The sequence below is a fragment of the Maylandia zebra genome, linkage group LG14, assembly GCF_041146795.1.
Source record: "Maylandia zebra isolate NMK-2024a linkage group LG14, Mzebra_GT3a, whole genome shotgun sequence".
Lineage (NCBI taxonomy): Eukaryota > Metazoa > Chordata > Actinopteri > Cichliformes > Cichlidae > Maylandia > Maylandia zebra.
In genome coordinates this window covers 12,468,794-12,484,034 of record NC_135180.1, presented here as the reverse complement: position 1 = coordinate 12,484,034, position 15,241 = coordinate 12,468,794, and the positions used below count along the sequence as shown (strand labels likewise).

Genomic DNA, 15,241 nt, shown 5'->3' with positions numbered 1-15,241 from the left:
TGATGGCTACCAAAAGTGTCAAGTTGAGGCGCAACTTGCAAAAGAACATTAAACCAAATATTAGTGGGGTACATGTATATGTTTGAGCCTGTATATATACTTTTGAGAAAATTCAAAGTCAATTCAAACTTCAACACCAAATTTTTCATTTTCTTTTTAAAGTTATTAAAGATATTTGTTGTACAGTCATTCAACAGTTAAGAGAAATCATAAAAAGACCCAGATTTACCATGACATTTTTGCCTGTGATGAGTCTATGAAAGCTTCTGACCACAACTCTATACAGGAATAGCTTCAACTAGGGGCTGATAACATATAATTTAAATGTAATTTCCCATTATAAAAGTATAGCTGTATGAACAAGCTATATAATTTCTATTTAAACTAATGTAAAAACAGGAGAAATGCTAACTACTTTAGGGGTAGATTTTTATCCTAGGAACCCCTCTGAAATATGTTAGCCTAGCCATGCTTAACCATGAGTCCATGTGGCACAGGTCAACAGGAACAGCAAAGATGCCTCTGTGATGACTAAATCAGTGTTGCCAGATACAAATACACAGTTCCAGACAACATAATACACGTGTGGTGTGCACACACATTTAGAAAGGACAACCGAGAAGCCTTTCACCAGATTTATTTCAAGAAAAAAAAATGATTTAAAATGTTGCACATTTGCCTACTTCTGAAAATTGTCCTTGTTCAACACGAAGAACAAGATCACCAGCACTCAGAACTCAATGAAACAAATAATTAACAGATGAATATCCTGGATTTATTGACCAGTATAAGCATCATTTATACATTTCAGATTTGCCTGGGTTATATATTATATGTATATCCCAAACAAACATATAATTTTCTTTCATCCCCTCTGTTAAAGTCTGAGCTTAGGGTTGTTCAAAAATGGCTTAGCAAAAAAAGAAAAAAGAAAAAAGAAAGAAAGAAAAGGAGAACAGAAGGCAACCACTTTAAACACATTACAGAATTGGAAAAAAAAAAGTCCCATTGTAAATAATGACAGACGATCAAGAAACGTTTTCTTTTGAAACGCTTGATATTTACAGCAATTATATTTTTTGCCACTTTTAACAATTATGTCACAGGTGATTGTTACGATGACGTTACGTCACAGGTTCGAGTCCCGCTGCTCAGTGATGATGGGAAATCGATTGTGTTCACAATCCATTGACAAGCTGTCATGACGTAGCGGGAAAAGTCAAATATGAACACAGCCCTCGTCGACACTCCAACATTAGAGAACAAAAATATTTTAAGTTCTGTCTGTTTTTTTTTTTCTTTTTTCTTGTGGTGTTTTTAATGTTTTCTTTTTCTTTTTCACTTTGCAGCTTGCCAAGAAAGTAGAAAATGTTTGCTTGGCACATTTAGCCCTGACTCTCTAAAACAAACAAACAAAAAGGACAGATACATAATCGTGATAGAAAACTGAAGCATTTTAGGATTAAAATTGTCACACTCCATTGATTTGTGTTTCTTTTCTAAATGGAAACATCATGATCTAACACTTAAAAGGCTTTGGCAACTCAGACCTAAAGCAATAATTTAACAAGAGGCATAGGTATTTACATAGGAATCTATGCAGTGTCACAGAGGCAGACAATTTATATTGCACATGGAAAAAAAAGACAAGTACATGTGAAACGTTGGTTTTGAAATAACTGAAAAATAAAACAAAAAAATGAGAAAAAGAGTTCAAGAAAGAGAGAGTGGCTCTTATACAGACACGTCTGTACGCCCTTTAGAAGCTTTGCAGCAAAACCATCTCGTCCACGGCAGATCAAGCACTTCCATCGAGCTAGCGCTGATGCATATCCCAATCTTGGTTTCACACATACATCACACCACCTTCCTCACTAATAGCTCCTCACTAATTGTCTTCAAAAGGATCCCATGAGGGTTCATAAGGTACTTTTCAAAGAGAAATCCTACATTTGTAACCTGCGATTTGAAAAAAACTGAAAAGAAGCTTTCATCTTCTTCCATTAACATTATCGGGGCAGCATAAAAGGAAAGGGGGGAGAAGAAGGAAGAAATTCTGGTAGATCACTCGAGGTTTGTGTCAGCCTCGTTTCTGTGAACACCGCCTCTGTGGAGCTACACCGAATATTTCTCTCTTGCTCTTAACTACCTCTCTCTCACCCACGTAGACGCTCGTGCCCATCCACACATTCACTCATCCCCCGCCCCCTCCCCGTGCAGCCCACGTGCAATGGTGTCCACTTTCCCTTTGTAACTATTCAGCGGTTTTCCTCACATTGCTCTGCAGCATTTCCTACTTTAAGCATCGTAAGGTAAAACTGAGCAATAGCGTACTGTAACATAAAAATCCAGTCAGGTTTTCTATGAGGCACAAGCTGAGAACATAATTTCTGACGCTTCCTTTGGAGTGCAGCGATAGTGAACCGCTGGATGGTTCCAAGAAAGAGTAATTTTGTGATGGCTACATCTCTAGTTTCTTTAAAAAAGAAAAAAAAAACCCCAATCTGGATGCACTGAGAACTGAACAAAACGCTTTTATGTCTGACTGGGACACCCGAGGGTGGCTGTGCAGATAAAATAGAAAGAAGTGAAATGACGATTGTGACATCTGAGGTTCTTCACACGGGTATTTCACAGATATACATCTTCTCAGCAGATCATTCAGTCAAACACGTCGATACTCACGCTATCTCTATAACAAATATACAACATACATACTAAACAGACTCTTTATTTCAATTTTTATATATTAAAAGCTCTAAGAAAGGCAGCAAAGATGCGCAATAAGGCAGATCCATATGACACACTCGATGACACACTCTACTCTGGCACATTTGCACTTACAGATGAGATAGATCTTTTAAAGGGATTTGGTTACTCTTTACCTAAAGTGGGTTCATGAGGACGTTAGTCAAGAACAGAAAAAAATGACCTAAATGAAGAGGAAATGTGACAGATGGAGGATGGTGAGAAGAATAAAATGGGAGTCTTTTGGGTTAAGTGTTTAATGAAGAAGGGTCAGGGATCAGTGACTCTGTCATTAATAAGTGATTGTCAAATTGTCCCCTAAACACCTAAAAAAAGCAAGAAGTGAATCACTAAAAAGAAACAAAAACTCCCCGTGCATCTTGATGGTCATGAATTTATTATTACACATATCCTGAAAAGCTGTAACTAAAATGTGTTGAGACGGAGTGGAGATGGAAATGGAAATGGAGTGCATTCATTTCTTAGTTAATGGAAAAAAAATAAACACTGACCCAGATAAAAGGAATAAAACATGAGGTGTCCATACAGCATGCATTCATAAGCATCAGGTGAGGGCTATGGCAGCTGCTTTAAATCAATATAAGCTTTTATGACACATTTTACAGAAACTATAGCACTTTCATCTCACTGTTACATGTTGAAGTAGTCTCTGCTGTCACAATGAATCTTTTCCGCCCCCCTCGATCTTGAGACAGTATGTGCATGTACATATGTGTGTCAGTGTAGCTGTGTGTTTTTACAATCTTAATCAGGATCAGTACTGTATGAATGAGCTTGTGACTAGTGGTAAAAACCTATTATCCCGGTATAGCTGCTGAAATAGACAAAGTCACCACCTTCTGCCATCTTCAGCCGGAGACGTGTGGCTCCAGCACTCGTTTCAGATCGCTCGTCTGATTCAGTTTGAAACTTTTGTCCCGTCCTGTCTGGCCTCCTAAGCATCTAAGTGGTTGACAGCAGAGAGAGACCTGTGACTCTTAGGTCACTAAAAAGGTATCCTCAGCCTCTTACGGGACCACGGAAAACTCGACGAAAACCGTCCGCGGCCTGCTGCCGTCACTGACCCCTCCCTCCTTCTGTGTCGTCGAGGCAGCCGTTGAGGCAGTGGTCGTCACTCCCGAAAGCGCCCTGGGCCTGCAGCAGCTCGTATTCCTGGTCCAGGAAGTCGAGGCTGTTGTTGCTAGGCAACCCACGGATGGTGAACTTATGGGACACTTTGGTCCACTGCTCACGGTTAGCCGCCACCCTCTCGTACAGCTCGGTGGCCCCGGGAAACAGTTCAGACAGCAGCCTGAGAAGACAGGAGGCAGCAGGTGGTGTTAATTTTAGGCCTACACATGATTGCTAATGAAGAGTCCTCAATGTCCCAGTCTGAGAGTTTGTTCAATTAATGCCACTCTAAATGAAATGGATTAATCATTCATATAATTATTGTTTTAATTTTATTTATTTAACGTCATGTAATGATTTGAACTGTGCTATCGGGTATTTAATCATCCAGTAACTGGCATTTTGATTTTTCACAGGTTGCAGTCACAGCACATTATCAGAATAAACTGTATATATAGACAATGTTAGTGGCCAAATTGATGTCAATCACTGGTTTTTGAAGTCCTGTTTTCAAGCTTCCACTTTAAGCATTATGTGTTTGTTTGGTTGCTTTTTCAATAACCAGATGTCAGGTGCCAGGTCTGGGTCTGACTGAGAATCTGAGGATCATGTGTGCTCAAATGGTAGCAACCACAGGTGGTATAAAAGTCGTCACCCTTTGGTTTTTCAGATCCTGTTCTGAAACCTCGAGATGAGCGTTTGCCATCGCCATCTTCATTGATGATGACTTGTGTCATTAGCTAACAAGTGTGTGGTTCATACCACCTCCACTTTGAAACGTAATATGAACAAGATTTACATAACAGACTTCGTTTGTTATTCAATGAGAACAAAAACCAGTTACCGAGCCCATAAAATCAGCAGAAAAGTGTTTCAAGAGGTCAAGATAGAAAGCTGATTTCCAACACACTTCTATTAGCACGGAAAGCTTTTTGCAACCAAAACTAAACCCATCTGGTGGCCTTCAGATAAAATGCAGCTTTAACCTCCAAAGACCCGAACTCTTCCACGACATGCATTTTAAATTTGTCTTTGATATTTGGGCATATTGGGACCCGGTGAATGTAAAAACAAAGAATTACCAGATTTTTTTAACCTGATTTTTGTTTCTAAGAAAAATGAGAGCCACATATGAGGATATTTGTTTCAAATTTCGATAGAACAGTAGCAGTATAATGTCCTCATAAGTGGATATCAGGCCCTTGTAGCGCAAAATTGAGTATTTTGGTCTAAATAACCCAAAATGTGATGTCCACATATGTGGACGCCAGGTCCTAGGAGGTTAAGCCACTAGGCACATTCTTCTGACCTAGAAGCTACATCCATGCTTTATTCTATCTGTCTTAGTGACTTTTCAGTCACCAAGTAGTCCTGCTTCATTGTTTATTTCACTCTTATAAAGACCCCGACCGGTCACAAAAGACATGGCTGCCCCTCCCCTGAGCCTGCAGGGGAGTTCTTACTACTCGCTCATGGGGATCATCTGATTGTTGGAGTTTCTATATAAATATACATATATCAACTGAATTGAACTCCTGCGACCATAATTTACAAATAAATATCATGCTGTATTCTACAAAACATGAAATGAAACAGCAGAGTCGCCTCCCCTGCAGGCCATTAGAAGGAATGGCAGGTATGAGGCTGGCTTCACTTTTCAGACGTGTTTCTCTATGATTATCACTTTAAAGGTCTATATATTGCAAATGTGATGCACTTGCTTATTTAAATTTACTGAATTTAATTGACATTAATTTCAAACTGTTAATGTCGACGTAATGAATTTATCTACCTTTATCTGTTCTTGCTCCTTTAAATGAGTTACTTAGATGCTCAAATGTCCACTAGTTAGTTTAAAAAGTTTCAACCACAGTAAAAACAGTGCTGATGAGAGTGAATGCCAAAACAATCAGCAAAAAGACTCCAGAATCAGGGGATAATGTGTACATAATCTACAGTTTTGTTTTAAGCAATGTTTCAAACTAAATCCTTTGTGTGATAAAAGGACCAAAACAGATCCAATAATGAGTCTGTGCTGCTTTCAGGTTTTGTACGCACTTGTAGATCGGCATGGCGATATGCTCCATGAAGCTGATCTGCAGTTCCGGTATGTACGCTTTCTCTCTGTCCATCATCTCACTGGGCCTGTTACCCATGGCTTTTTCCTGCAAACACACGTTAAGCTATGATTAATGACCTCAGTCAGGCGTACAATAACACACTTTCACCACATGTTACTATTTTCACATGTCATTTAGCAGTTAGCGTACACTAAAACATACCAGATCTCCTTGAGAGAAGAACTCTTTATAAATCAGCTCCTGTAGGAACATAGCAGCAGATATTTGAAAGTCTTAACATGTGTCATATTTATAGAGACATCGTTATGTATGAAATTTAGTTTATTTGTCTTTTATGCAAACATTTTATGCTGTTACCTGCCATAAACTGCAAGTCACTTCTATTAAAGTTCAATATTTGGTGTGATTGGGGTTTTTCACTGATAGAAATGTGTTCTCTTGCTATTGAGATGATAATGTATCAACTGAGCACTGTAAAAGCCAATAAAGTCTTCCACAGAAATGTGCTATTGGTTTTGAAAACAAGGATTTACAGTTTATTTGCTTTAGGTGTTTGGAGATTGAGGGTGGAGGATTTGGGGCAAGGTTTACGGGTTTGGTGGTGGAAAGGGGGCAGGCCAAGATTAAACATAATCCTAAAATGGAGTGCGGTTTCTCAGAATAGAAAATAATGGAATACAGCTCAAAGGTTGTTTCCAGCTGTACAGCTTTGCATCTCATAATCTCCAATGTCCTAGAAATGGGTCAGTTTCACTGTACAAACACTGTTAATTAGAAATCTTTAGTCGTGTTGCTAAAAGATGAAACAGAAACTTCTTTCTCCTGCAAATCAGCAAATGCAGCATGAACCCGATCACACTAAAGCCTTTTCTATTTTCTTCCTACTTAGAATAAACTGCTACAGTGAGCAGTTTACTAGGTCAAAATAATTACAGCTATTACTTCCACTAAGCTTTTGGAATTTGTACTGCAGTAATACTGAAATATTAACAGTCTTAACTGAATTAAACACATTAATACAACAATTTTGCTACAAATGGCAAGTTCTAGTAAGTATGTGGTAATGTTTCACATATACTGGTGCAGAACACAAACTGACAGCAATTTTGCGTGTGGTTTTCCAGCCCTTGGTTTGGTCTGACAGGTCACACGAAGTCATCAACAGGCACAGCAGCAGGGAGTGGTGGGTACGGCTTTTTGGATTGTATCCATCTGAAAAACACACAAAACGCATCGCTCTGCGTTAACAGCATTTCAAGCACTGTTGCTGCCTTTCATCTAAGAGGAAAAACCCACAATTCCGAAGCAAAAGTGCTTCAAACTCATTGCATAAAGTTCATTTTAGTCTCCAATATGCATAATGATAGAAGTGACAATAAAAGAAGGTCACAACAGGATGTTAGATAAGCAGACTTTGCGTGTTTGGTAGGCAGAAATGATTTTCCAGTGCCTATTAACACTCTACACATTCATTCAGTATTCTACTCCATGATTGACAAGTCACCTATTCTAGAGTGTGAGAAAGTTGCTAACTCATTTAGTGGTTTTTAATGTCCTTGAATTGCTTTAACGGCTCGAAATTGTTTCCACGGAGGAGACATCCACTCAGGATAACTTATAATTGGTTGCATTCAAGCGTAACAAACCACTGGCCTGGAGGTTACAGCCAATTACATTGCATAAGAGTGTAAGCAACTGTCTTTTCTAAAGGGTAAATAGTCCAATGAAAGTGGAGGATTATTAAGAATGTCAGAGCTGAATGTTGCAAGCGTGAACTCAGATCTCTGCAAAATAAGTCAGTTCATGAAAAAGAAGCAAGTCATAGTGCAGAGGAAAATGGGTTGTCTGTCTGTCTATGAGCGATCTTTCAGCTCAGCAATGGATAATTGTACTGAAACGGTGAATTTCTAATGTTCTATATTGTTTCGTCTCCCTTGTGAAATCAGGCCGCTTTAATCTAAGGAGACGTAAAAAGAAATATTGCTTTGCTTTCAGTGTGAATCGACAATCAGAACTGAGCCTCCTGGAGCTGTTCACGGGTGTGAGTCTAAAGCAACTGCAGAGACGTGGCTGCGCATAATGAACATGTGACATGTACCATCAGACATCTTCTGCAGATCCTTGAAAATGCGAAGGTGGTGAGCAAGGTCCGTGGCCAGAATTATGTCTCTCATTAAATCCAACATGCGCTGGTAGTCCTAGAGACATAAAAAATAATCGTTAGCTTGCAAAGGCGGTGATAGAAGCAAATGAAAATATGAAATCAGCGAGAGATTGAGAAAAAAGAAAGTTGTTGAAATGCACGAATGGAGAGAGGGTTTGATAATTCACCTTCCTGGAGAACTTCTCAAAGATGTTGCAGCCATGAGTGTTCAGAATAGCGATGGCCTGGGCAAAGTGATGTCTCTGGCGTGGCAAATAAAGCATAATGACAAAACGTGTTAGAAAACGGTGACTCTAAAGTGACTAATGCTGCAATGCAAAAGGCAAAAACCAATTTAAATTCCTCACATTGCCTCATCGCTGCTGCAAAAAAATGTCATGATTGATTTTGGCCACTAGATGTCCTAGCAGAACACTACATTAGCAGCTCTCAGATAATGGCATTCATTAACTATGAAGGAGCAAGCCTATACCAGTAATCGCACAATCTTATCGTCTCTGTCATAGGAAATAAAGATTTACACAGTCAGTGTGAAAACTTTGAGAGACTTTACCTCCATCACAGATCCCTCTGAGCTGTAGAGAGCAGCCAGCACAGATTGCTGCAAACATAACAGACACACATTTGAAACACAATCCTTTTAGCATGCGCGGCACATTGATTCAAATCAACATCCTCCAATAAAATATAGCAGTGTTTTCTCTTTAACAGGAGATGGCAGCTCTCAATTGAAAAAAAAAATACATATATATATATATATATATATATACAGAAGCTTATCAATGATGGATTACTTTTGTCTTATAATGTGTGTCTGATTTAGGTTTGTGCCTGATTAGAGTGTAGCAGGGCGACACGCTTCTAATCACCTCGTGATTAGACCCTGATAAAACCGTGCAACCCTCGCTATTACCCGGGATGCTTCATCTCGAGCATTTAAAGTAAAAATTTCAACATTATCATAACTCCCGCTGTTGTTGTCATGTTAAATGAAATGGTTTGTGTGTTTCTTCCTGGCTTTTGTCAGGCGGGGAAAGTGATTCACAAATAACATCCCCCTAACGTTTGCTTTTTAATTTATTCATATGTTTTTTTTCTTTTTTCATTTACAGTAAACAATACATACTAATACAATATTGTTAATGCAGTAACCACTATCATTTACTGCAATATCTTCTCTTCTTCTGTCTCTTATCTCCTCTTATTGTGTTCTTTCTCTCTCAGTCTCATCTGAGTGGTTAGTATCTGGGCAGAGTGGATCTGCAGTCCTCTGGGGATGCTCAGGAGCAGGCGGTTTGGGAAGGCAGGCCAGGTCACCGTTCCTATCCTGTTAAATACACGCTCTGTATTTGAGAGGATAGGAAGCCCAAATAAACAGGCCAAATAATTGGAAAGATACCACTTGTATATACCATAATAATAGATATAAGTTAAAATTACTGAACTCATATATCCAAAAATGAAAAATGCCAAAAAGGCATAAAATTATATTTTTGTGGCACCAAGGTGATTCCTAAAGAGGACACATTGATGCATCTGGCCTTTTGCTCATCCATCTATCCATCTATTTATCTCAATGGATCATCTTTCAGTCATGGATTGGTTTTCACAGAGCCCAGACCTCAACATTATTGAAGCAGAGTGGGATCATCTTGACAGAAACATCCAAAGAAGAGCTTTAAAAGTCCTTTAAGAAGCCTGAAGAACTATTCTCGAAGACGACTAAAAGAAATGAAAAGACTAAGATAGTTCATGGTACCACGCTGGTACCTATTTTTTGTTACCTTCCTTGTGGGTTTGTATATATTTAGCTGTCATTTGTATGATTATTTTCCTTGCTCTAATTAGTATTTAGTTTTCTATTTATCAAATAGCTGCTTTAGTTGAATTCACTGTGTTTAAGAGTTCAGAAGCCTCGTCTGTTTGTGGTTTCCTTTTAGGATTTATTCATTTTTATTCACATGTTTTATTCATTATTAAGATGCCAAGTTTTCAGTTGTTATTAGTTTTTATTTTTACCGTTGACGTTGCTTTTAGTTCACGTTTCACGTTCACCTTTCTACGTTCCTCCGTCTCGTCCGCCGATCTTCTCTCCGTGTCAGACTCATTCTATTCCATCCATTGTGTTGTGTTGTGTCACACTTCCTGTTTTCTGTGTCTTGTGATGTGTTTACTTCCCCATCTCATTATATTTGTTGGCTTCAGCTGTGTTAGTACCTGCTACCGCTCCTCTCTATATCAGGTGTGTCTCTGCCCCCCTCTGTTAATTGCAGCTGTGTGTACCCCAGTGCTGTACCTCCCTGCTCAGAGCTTCCCTGTATCTCCTAGTGTTTTTGGATTACTTGCTCATTTCCCTGGTTTGTTTACTTATTATTGTGTTTATTTTCCCTATATCAGCTTTTGGACTGAATAGAAGATTAAAAACATAATGCATTTTTTGTCTGCATGCATAAAGCTGCAGTCCTGCTTAGAGCCTTGTTTATTTTTCTATTATTTTGTATCGTTCCTACTGCTTTCTAATAAAACAAAAGCAAAGTATGTGCTCTCACCGAGGCCACTTGGAAAGAGTTGTTGGTGCCACGGTGGTCCAGATCATGGCACATACAGGACACAAAGAGCGCTAATATTTCTATATCCCTAGAAGACAGCAGGCATAGAAGAATCATTTTACAGACAAATGATATAAAACATCATTATAAAGTCTTTTGAGACTTGTGTACTCACTCGAGGTAGTTGGACAGCCCTAGGTTTTTGTAGAGCAGGTAGCAGAAGTGTGAGACGGAGAAAGCGTGCATCCAGTTGTGGTAGGGAGGGTCTCTGTAGCCTTTCTTCACCATCAGACAGAACCTGGCACCAAGGCAGCAGTTTAAAAACACTCTCATGACTTTTTTTTCCAACATGTAACTCAGTGGTAGCCCCGGAAATTCTCATTCACAACCCATCTCTCCATCAGCTTTAAAAAAACAAACCTGATTGAAGATTCTGCTACAAGCTTACAACGCAATACTACTTAACAATGTAGCCAGAGAATCATTAATAAATAAAGTAAATATTCTTTATTTAAACAGCTGATGGAAAATGATTTAAAGCACAGGCTCTTAAACACAGCATATAAATTGATGGATGTCAGACCTGGCGAGCGTGTGCATGTCGATCTTATAGGTGTTGATGAAACCCATGTCTTCAAACATGCTGAGAACGCACTGCAGACACACAACAGGAGAAGTTACATCAGATTTTGTTCTCTTTAAATCTTTGTGCTGACAGCATTCAGACACACTCTCTCTCTCTCTGCTTCTTACCATCGGCGTGGTGTCATCGGGAAGGGAGCGCGGCGTGCACGTGAACTCTGCGAAGCACGGGTCAATCTCGTTCACCGGGTCGATGCCAGATACCAGCAGCTTAGTCACCTCTTCCTCTGAAACCTGCCACAGACTCATACTGAATCATACTGAGTAAATAGCATGGACACTGTCAGTAAATGCTGCGCGTCGCTGTGCGAGAGTGAGTTTGTGGGATGAAGAGATGTGATTTTACCTTCATATGGTACATCATCATTTCATTGGCCAGATGGGATCTGAACTGAGCCTCGTGGACTCTCTTGTAGAGCAGAGACTGGAGGAAGAACCGGCACATTAAAACGTTGCTAATTCATTTTTAGTAAGAATGAATTCATTATATTATCACGATAACTGGACAAAGACAAACAGAAAGAAATTAAATTAGATGTTTGTGATATAAAGTAATAAAGTTCAGTGAAATATTATGTTATCAGGATCTCCTACTTATGATCGATCTTCCAGCTGGAACCATATTTTGCTTTTCATGGTACCACTGACTACATGCTAGTGAGAGATGAAGTTCTATTTTATTTTGAAAGTATGTTTGTGGGTGGCTGTGGCACAGAAGGTAGAGCAGGTTAGTGGTTCGATTCTCCCTGTCCTTATGGTCTTTTACAGAGTTTGTCATGGTTGGCTGCGTGGCAGGCGTGCAAGCAGGAGTGGTGGATCCAAAATGCAGGACTCAGACACAGAAGTTCAACTTAAAGAGCAGCTTTATTGCTGGAAACCCTCTTACTAACTAAAGGCATCAAAAGACAAACAAAAACGCTGGTGGACTAAAACACTGAAGCAGAAAACACTGAACTGGAACTGGAAACAAAACACTGGTAACACAGAGGCAAAACACACACAGCTTGTTGAGGGTACGACACAACACTGACTCAGAGAAACACAGGGTCTAAATTAGAGATGGCACGATACCACTTTTTTATGTCCGATACCGATACCGATATCATAAATTTGGATATCTGCCGATACCGATATGAATCCGATATAGTGTTTTTTAATCAACAAAACTGTTTTTTAAATATCTTGCTGCATTTTGTATAAGTTCATACTCAAGTTTAAAACAACAACTACACTAAAGCTATTCTGTTATACCTGTATGCAAAAAAAATATTTCATGGTTCAGCAATACTGATCAATCTAATAAACTTAAACCTACACCATCCTCCCTATTCTGGTATTTTAAAGAGTACTTAGCATAAATATTAAGCAACCTAACTAATAGGGTTCCAACTCCCAGCAACAACAAAAATAAATAAATAAAAAATGGGGAACCACCCCTCACGCGCCACCTCATGATGCTTAATCGCCGTAATCAACCTTAATTTGATGCAGTGTGAAAAAAAATGCACAGAAATCAATTATTTTTCAAGAAATATTAAATAGATTCAACATCTTTCTTCAACAGAATTGCAGACTGCACAGATGGTACCTTCCCAAAGGAAAAAGTACTATAGCTTACTAGGGTATATATATTAGACTTAATAGTTACTATATACAATAATGGACTTCTATTCATTTTGCATCAAATTAAAACTTTGGGTGTCAGATAATTATTTATTAAAAGCTAGACATTTTAAATGAGAATAAGAAAGAAAAGTATGTCTTTGTGCCCCCTTTTCCCTGTTAATGCCCTATCGGCCCCCCTGGCTAAACTTTGCTAGATCCGCCCCTGCACAGTTACCAGCCGTCAGCTACGTAGAAAAAGATCCTGGTGTAGAAAGTAATATTAAATAAATTCTAACAACAGCTGATCAAGCTTAAACGTGCTGCTGTTGTTCAGCCGCTGGTTTCCTCTTTCTGGTGCAAAGTGGGCCAAAAGCAAACTAGAGACACGGACTCGCGACAGAAAAGCCGATCAGCTGATCGTTAAGCAGTTTCATGATTGAAGTAGCAGCAAGAAGAGGCAGTCGCTCCATATATCGCTCGTTAAGCTTAACGCAGGAATGCTTTACAAACATTCAGAGATGGACTTACACACTTGCTTTACTTCTCTCGGGATAACTTTGTCGGAGATGAAATGCCAGGTTGCTAGCGAAGCTCCAAATGCTATCCAGACCACCGACAGGTCCCGCATGCCACAGCCGCTCTATCACGTGATGCATACTGCTCCGACTGCTAACGTTCTGAGGTGAGTTACGGCGTGTTGCAAGTTTTGTGAGGTGCTTTCGTGATATTTAATGGATCGGATTACATTTTTTATTTTTCTCCGATATCCGATCCAGTAATTTAGGTCAGTATCGGACCGATACCGATACGTAATATCGGATCGGTCCATCTCTAGTCTAAATACACTGGGAAGTAACGAGGAGAATGAGACACAGAAGGAGGGCACAGCTGGGGGAAATTAGAACTGACGAGACAAGCAAAGCAGGACACATTCACATAAGACACGGACCTACAAAGTAAAACAGGAAGGATCACACAGAGACGCGAACTTGACACAGTGGAGACAGCAACTAAGAAACACAGAGACATAAACCATAAGGCAGAGGACTCTAAGAACCGAGAGACACAGAGGGGAACTCAAACATGCAGACACAGACTTACACAGAACAGAGGGGACATAGAGAAACATGAAGGGCAAGGGATCGAAACTAGAAACCATAGAAACTCACACCAAGTACAATAATACAAAAATCACAATGAACTAAAACGCTGGGTCAGGAGACCCAGGACCCTGACAGTTTCCTCCAATGCATCCACTGATATAAAATCATTTATGCATAGAAAAAAGTGTGTGGATGAGGCAAGTAGTAAAAAATGCTTTGAGTGCTCAGATACAGTAGAAATGCACTAAATAAATATCTTTGGATGCACTGAAGCAAAAAATCAGGTGGTTAACAAGAGGTATGATGTCATTAATAAAAAGATAAATTATCCAGATTTTTGTTTTGGCCTTTCGTTCACACACAAAAAGCATTTTGATCTCTGAAAACTGACCTACAGGAAACAAACATTAAGGTACAACAGCCACTATAAACATATGTTGCAGAAAATTATATTTGATTTTCAGCTTTTGCTCCTGCTTCTAAGACATGCGCCTGATTTTTGATGTCAGACTGTGCGCCGTGTTATTGTTTGTAGGCCTCTGAGTGGCCAACATTTCTATATGATCAGGATTTTATCGCCACCTGTTGCTTGGGCATGATCTCGTTTTGCATTTTCATGTGGACAAAACAGTGGTTGTATGGATTGTTTTTCTTTAATGAAAGTGAAAATAAACCCTAAAACCGTGTACGTGTGGACGTAGCCCAACTTCTATGGCTGAAAAACATGTTTAGCTGCTTTGAAGGAAACTCTTAATCCTTTTCAGCTTTCAGTTTGCCAACCTTCGTGTCTGCTCTTCTGGCGCCTCTCTGTTTGTTTTCTGAGTTTTGGCACCTTTCAGTTTTTCCCCGTTTGTTTTTCCTCACTTGGACTTTCGTATTTTGTTTGGGCTTTTGTCGGATTATCCGGAATATTCTTCACCGCCTTTTTCCAAGCACATCGAAGCCATTTTCAGTTGTCTCACCAGTTTGTGATTGCACACATATGTTTGTTACTGCTTTTACATTCACATTCAAATGGTAAACCTGTGATTCATGATTAACAAGCATGTTTTAATTTTCGTGGGCTTTTCACAGCCCTACGTCTGGCCCCCGCTTTACCTTTTAGTACATGAGGGAGCTTTTTACAACCCTGAGAGTACTCTACAGCACGATACTGGGTGAGATCTGATGAATAATATATCTGGCTGTGCTTTAAATCATTAATTAGTGGCCTCGAAA

General features: G+C 39.3%; 1 protein-coding gene across 3 annotated transcripts in view; it reads right to left on the bottom strand.

Moving 5' to 3' along the window:
• Window positions 1-620: 620 nt before the first annotated feature.
• The window catches only part of pde2a (phosphodiesterase 2A), a 187,297-nt gene continuing 172,676 nt past the window's right edge, over window positions 621-15,241 (bottom strand). For all 3 annotated transcript variants that reach the window (XM_004561432.4, XM_004561433.3, XM_076892234.1), the window contains 12 exons: window positions 11,662-11,739; window positions 11,427-11,549; window positions 11,257-11,327; window positions 10,849-10,971; window positions 10,674-10,761; window positions 8,678-8,725; window positions 8,292-8,366; window positions 8,059-8,158; window positions 7,060-7,172; window positions 6,162-6,200; window positions 5,938-6,044; window positions 621-4,060 (listed from right to left, as the gene is read on the bottom strand). In XM_004561432.4, the coding sequence (XP_004561489.2) occupies window positions 3,826-4,060; window positions 5,938-6,044; window positions 6,162-6,200; window positions 7,060-7,172; window positions 8,059-8,158; window positions 8,292-8,366; window positions 8,678-8,725; window positions 10,674-10,761; window positions 10,849-10,971; window positions 11,257-11,327; window positions 11,427-11,549; window positions 11,662-11,739 (1,200 nt within the window). In that variant the 3' untranslated portion in view covers window positions 621-3,825. The remainder of the gene's footprint in view (window positions 4,061-5,937; window positions 6,045-6,161; window positions 6,201-7,059; window positions 7,173-8,058; window positions 8,159-8,291; window positions 8,367-8,677; window positions 8,726-10,673; window positions 10,762-10,848; window positions 10,972-11,256; window positions 11,328-11,426; window positions 11,550-11,661; window positions 11,740-15,241) is intronic.